General features: G+C 36.7%; 1 protein-coding gene across 1 annotated transcript; it reads right to left on the reverse strand.

The window, feature by feature from the left end:
* Positions 1-2,422: 2,422 nt before the first annotated feature.
* LOC148205009 (putative calcium-binding protein CML29) lies at positions 2,423-3,160 on the reverse strand. Its single transcript, XM_088109671.1, has one exon. The coding sequence runs from the start codon at positions 3,097-3,099 to the stop codon at positions 2,626-2,628; it is 474 nt and encodes a 157-aa protein (XP_087965797.1). The 5' UTR covers positions 3,100-3,160; the 3' UTR covers positions 2,423-2,625.
* Positions 3,161-6,128: the final 2,968 nt, after the last annotated feature.

The raw sequence follows: 6,128 nt of genomic DNA on the forward strand, positions 1-6,128 counted from the left end.
ACCGCAGCCTATCAGAAAGTGGTGCCAATTTTGTAGTTTTTATGAATTTATATGCCTCGGTTCAGTGAGAACAGAAGCATATAGCACATATTACGGCCTATTAACTCGGTTAAAGGTGGAACCAAGGCCTGTGTTTTGGTGTATTGACTCGGTTAAAGGTGGAACTGAAGCCTATTACCTCGGTCAAATCTTGCACCTGACCTACTCTCATCTCCCCTTTTTCATTTTACACGAAGCGATTTTCTTTCCTCTCGTAGAAGCAGAAACAAAGAGGGCAATCTCTCTTCTCCCACTTGACAGCCACGGCGCGAGCAACTTGCGCTCCGGCAAGGATGACGATGGTGGTTGGCGTCGAAAGCGGAGGGGAGGCGCGATGGTGGAGACGGGTATCGCATCGTCGATGATGGGAGGCTCGCCAATCTAAGGCGTTTGGCGAGCAGAGAAGATGGTGCCTTGGAGATGATGGGAGGTTCGCCGATCTAAGAGTTGAACGAATCGTAGTGTTTTTGTGGAGGCGAGGTGGCGGCGAGGTCACAGCGCGGCCGCGGTGAGGCTGCAGCGAGACCGTAGTGAGGTGACGGCGAGGTCGTGGTGAGGTGACGGCGAGGTGGCGGCAAGGTGGCGGCAAGGTGGCGGCGAGGTCGTGGCGAAGTCGCGGCGAGGACGTCCTGCAGCGGTGGCGTTGGCGAGGCACGAAGAGGTGGCAGCGAGGTCGTGGCGCAGTCGCGACGAGGACGCCCTGCAGCGGTGGCGTTGGTGAGGCACGAAGAGGTGGCGGCGAGGTCGTAGCGAAGTCGCGGCGAGGACTTGGCGTTTCTACGAGAAGGGGAGGCATCAACCTTCATCTTTTTTTCTCTTTGTTCTGGTTTGGCCTTACAGGAGCCTCCCTTCTTCCCCAAATCGTTCTTAGAGTTGGTGATGACAATCTCCGCAATGCTCATTGCATCAAAACCCATACTTTTTGTTCTGTGTTATTTTGGGAGCGATTTTGTTAAGGCTGATGTAGTTGCTGTTGGAGTGCTTGCTTTTAAGATTTGGTTCTGTATCTTTTGAGATTTGGTTCTATGAAAGGGAAGGAAAATTCAATAACCCTTTTGCTTGGACTGTGGACTGTGCAACGAAGAGGGAGAAGTGGATTGTGCATACCAAAAAAATAAAAACAAAACACGCTATTGTCTCGGTTATCTAAGAACCGAGGCATAATCTTATCTCGTTTTAACCCGGTTCAGAACCGAGGCATAAAGTCATCCCCTTTTTACCTCGTCCCTATATGCCTCGCAGAACCGGTGTCTATAAGCAAAATTAACCGATGTCATTTTCCCTTACTGCACTAGTGACTGGAATTAGTCTTAATTATGTGATTCAAGTGTTACTTGTATTCTAAGTATCTAACAATAAATAAGTATAATTATAATTATATTAATTAATATGTCGATATGCGAAACTTTAGTGTGAAAGGATAATCTCTAGCTGCACATAATAAAATCAGATTTGAATTTGTTTGTTTTATATCGATTTCAGTTTTTGTCGTTAAAAGTAAATTTAGAGTCATCTTATTTACCTCAATTATCACATTAACTATCCTACCAACAAAATTCTTGTTTCATTAACCAAATTCTTGAAAAAATTAACAATATACGGGGATCAATATCACATAAAAAATAAAATATATATGAAACTTAAATAACCAAAAAAAAACTAAAATTTGATAATCGTTACATTTAAGATAAAATAAATGAAATTAAGCCTAACATTTTGAGACACTATAATTAATAGGAATATAGCCCATATTCAAGAAGTATAGATTGGACATGGAAAAAATGTGTGTTTTATTGAAATTATTTATCATCAAAGATAGATAGGATTACATATAATCTATTAAAATTCATTTTCCCGTTTGAGTACTTAACAGAGTTATATATATTTAAATTTTAAATTTAAGTAACTTAAAACAAATATAGTATCAAATAATTCACTCGCTTAGTACATGTATACAATCTACAGAAATGAACTACTTGATATGCATATTTGATAGAAGGAAAAATGTGTTTTTACATATTCCTTGCACCAATTGATAATCTACTTTCACGTGTATTTGAGTATTTAAAAAAATTAATTTTTGTATATGTGAAGAAAAAATGACATCAAAGAATAAAATAATGAAGGTAAAGTATGTATGAAAATTTGGATGTCAAAATAACATAAATACTTTTGAAAGACTCTAAATACTATTCAAAACTTCTCGTCTTTCTAAAGCCTCTAAAAATTTAAATTTATTATATTATATATAAAAAAAATTTTGGAACAGATTTTTTTACATTTTATCACCATATCATTTTCTCATTAATTAATTATTTATTTATTAGTGTATTAACATATTCTAAATCTAATAAAAAATAATACCTGTGTTTATGTTAAAATATAATAAAAAAAATCTTTTTTATCATATATTTTTCATTATATAAACAATTATAAACATTATGGTAGAAGATATGATGCATTATATTTGCAAACCAAGTTGCATCACAAGTGCTTATTCAATTCCTTAACCTATACATTACCTATTGCTATACGTAAACATAAACACATGATCATTGATCACATAACACATACACAGACTATTTCTCAGACGAGGGAATCAACGATGAGTCTGAATTCATCCAAGCTCACAGCTCCATCTCCGTCTGCATCAAGAGAAGCTACAAGATGAACACAGTTCTCCAGGGATAAGTCTAGACCCAAGTTTTGCATGATGCCATGAAGGTCTTCCCCGGTCAGAATCTCGTTCCCATCTTCATCCAACGCTTCAAACGCTGTGCTGAGAGTGCTGGCGAGATTCCCACCCTCCAAGTCTCTCGTGTTCATCTCCAAGAACTCGTGTATGCTCAGAAACCCATCTCTGTTTTTGTCACCTTCTTGCATCATTGCACTCACTTCTTGCTCGCTAGCGTTGTACCCGAGTGAGCCCAAGATTCCACCAAGCTCTGCCTTCGTGATTCGCCCATCGTTGTCGGCGTCGAATGCTCTGAATGCCTCCACCAGGGAAAGTACATGGTTCAAGGTCTCGATTTCAGCGGAGAGAGAACCCACTTGAGCCATGTTCACGATTAGAGAGAGGTGTGCTGTGGTGCTTTGTGATTGTCTATTGCTATTCGGCACTGTAAATATTTGGAAAGAGAGGGACCAAGAATTTATGCTGCTTTTGCTTTTGTGATGGTGAAGATAATGGGAATAGGATCTATCATGGTTGTAAAGTTTATTCGTTCTTATCGTCACCCCTGCTTTGGGTATAAAGCTTGAAAAGTTACATTCGCTATACAAAGAAAAAGAAAAATTGTGAAATTGAACGGAAAACTCATATTTCTACTATGATATTTTTACATTACTTTATATATAAAAAATCTCTTATTTAATTAAGTGACGAAGAGTCTTTGCAAATGGATTTTCTCCTCGTGGTGAGTGGGAGTTCGTTCACAAATCACGTCAGTACTCTAATTAACCACCTCAAATACTACTAAGTCATATATATATATATATATATATATATATATATATATATATATATATATATATATATATATATTCTTATCAAGTTTGGTCGAACAGTCTTTAAGATAACTAAGCTACTAACGTGTGAATGAGCTCGAGTCACCTTAAGGAGAAATCTACCTGCAAAAACTCTATGATACTCAAGTAAATAAGAGATTTTTTATTGACTATTTGTGTGTAAACGCAAATATGAGATTATTATACTTTTTGTACTAGCATATATAAATAGTGTTTTTAGGCCTTAACATATAAATATTATCAATGGGTCCTTAAATATATCTTTAAGCTATTTTTAAAAATTGTATTTTGTTCTTATAGAGCTACCTTGCAAAAACTTCAAAGATTTCTCGAATGCTTCAAATCTTCAATCCTTAAAATACTCGTCATCTTTCCAAGCAGTCGTCTTCCTTAAGATGAAATGGGATTATGTCTGTAAAGGACACTCTGACGCTCAAGTCAGTCTCTCACATTAACAAACAATAAATGTGTAATTAATGAAAACGTAATTTAAATACCTCGATAATTGTTATATTTATAGTACTGTTTATGTTGTTTATGGGACCATATGGGGACAAGACAAATTGGCCAGAGAGTAGAAAAATTTGCTATAGAAGGAGTTGGCCGATGAGGACAAGACAAAATTTGTCGAGGAGCTTACCACCCTGCAAAAGAATTTTGAGGAGGAGAAGAGTGCATGGGCCAAGGAGAAGGCCCTTAAGGAGAACACCAAGCAACTGAAGAATTGGAAGACAAGGTGCCTAGATTATGAGAAAAAGAACCAAAACAAAGAAAAGGATATGAAGAACGAGATCGAAGCCCTCAAGAAGGAACTTACAGAGGAGAAAAAGGTCGAGTAAGGCTTGAGTTTGACATGGTCGGGTTGCAAAAGTATATAATTACTAAACATGCCAACGATTTCATCAATGCAATTCACCAAGTCAAGTTCTTTTATCAAGAGGTCTCTTCAAAGGATGTGAGGTTTGATGTAAACAAAGGCATCTTCAAAGGTCGGCTGATCGATGAGGATGAGATAACAGCCACTAAGGCGGTTGAGAACAAAGCTATGGTCAAAGATGTTGAGGGTGAAGAGTCTAGAGAGGAGACCGTTAGAGCAAGTCCTTCAGTTATTTTTGACCAAATGAATAAGGATGAGAAGAACACTGATAATGGAGTTGATGAATAGATTCATCACTTAGATTGCTTGCAATTTGTATTGTTCTCTTTTTTTTTGTAAAAGACTGAGTAGTTGGGCCTGAAGCTTGTACTTATTGAATATGAATGAATAATAATTCTTACTGTCTTCTTGTCTTTTGTTTTGCTTCCATAACTTGTCTTTTTCTTCAAACTTTGAATAATGGATGCATGTATGACTAAGAACTATGTTCCTTATTGTCGCGTAGTTAGTATGTTGGACAATACGAAAGGTTCAACAAGGTCTGCCTTGGTAAGAGGCAAGAAACTGTATGAGAGGTTCAATTAGGACTGCATGAAATGTTCAACCAGGATCGCCTTCCAAGACGGCAGGGAACTGCATGAAAGGTTCAACCAAGAGCACCGTAGGCGATAGGAAACTACGTGAAAGGTTCAACCAAGACCACCTCGGTAGACAATAGGAAACTACTTATTTCCTGCAAAAAAAAGTCAAAGAGATTTTTATTCATGAAGTTGAAAAACCTTTATTTAATTGATAAAATACCTTGTTAAAACCTCTTGGCCAAAATTCTGCTTAGGAAAAAAAACGAGTAAGGAAAAAAAACTTTTCTTGTAGAATCATCAATGAAGATTACATAATATTGTGAACCACCAAGGGATTTCAATAGAGCTAGGCCTCAAACATCTGTATGCACCAATTCTAGTCTTTCAACTTTAAACGTCTTACCTGTTTTGGAGAAGCTAACTTTTTTCTGCTTTCCAAAGATACAATGTTCACAAGGCCCAACTTCAACATCCTTCAAGTTAGGTATTTTACCTTTTGAGATCATGACTTTCATTTTTTTCCCACTCATATGCTCAAGTTTGATGCCACAAAGAGGAACTATAGCCAACTTCTCTAATTGATATCATATCCTCATTTTCAATTATGTAAAGAGATCTTTGTTTCTTTCCATGGGAAATAACAAGATTGTATTCCATTACCTTCTAATGTCCTTTTTCAAAAATGGTGTAATGCCCCTCATGATCCAACTACCCTATAAATATTAAGTTTTTCTTTAAGACAGGAATATGTTTGATATTATTCAAAGTCCACACATTTCCATTAGAGTTTTTGATGTTAATATCACATCTTCCCACAATATCAAGAGATTTTCCATCTGCAAGGTAAACATTCTCAAACTTTTCATAAACATAGTTAGATAATAGTTATAAAGAAGGTGTAGTATGAAATGACGCACCTGAGTCCATAATCCATGAGTCAATGGAACTATCTAAACTACATAATAGTGCATCTGGAATTTCATTTGTTACTAAATTTGCTGATTGATGATCATCTTGCTTCCTTTTGTTATTGTTCTTCTTTAAAGTCCAATATTGATTTGTAAAGTAACCATTTTTTCTAACAATTCCAACAAGTGATATCA

This window comes from Vigna umbellata, chromosome 1 (genome assembly GCF_029865625.1).
Source record: "Vigna umbellata cultivar VRB3 chromosome 1, Vumbellata_1.0, whole genome shotgun sequence".
In the NCBI taxonomy this organism is placed as follows: domain Eukaryota; kingdom Viridiplantae; phylum Streptophyta; class Magnoliopsida; order Fabales; family Fabaceae; genus Vigna; species Vigna umbellata.

Excerpts from the sequence above, each read along its gene's own strand:
- LOC148205009 (XM_088109671.1), bottom strand. The coding sequence starts at position 3,099 with ATGGCTCAAGTGGGTTCTCTCTCCGCTGAAATCGAGACCTTGAACCAT.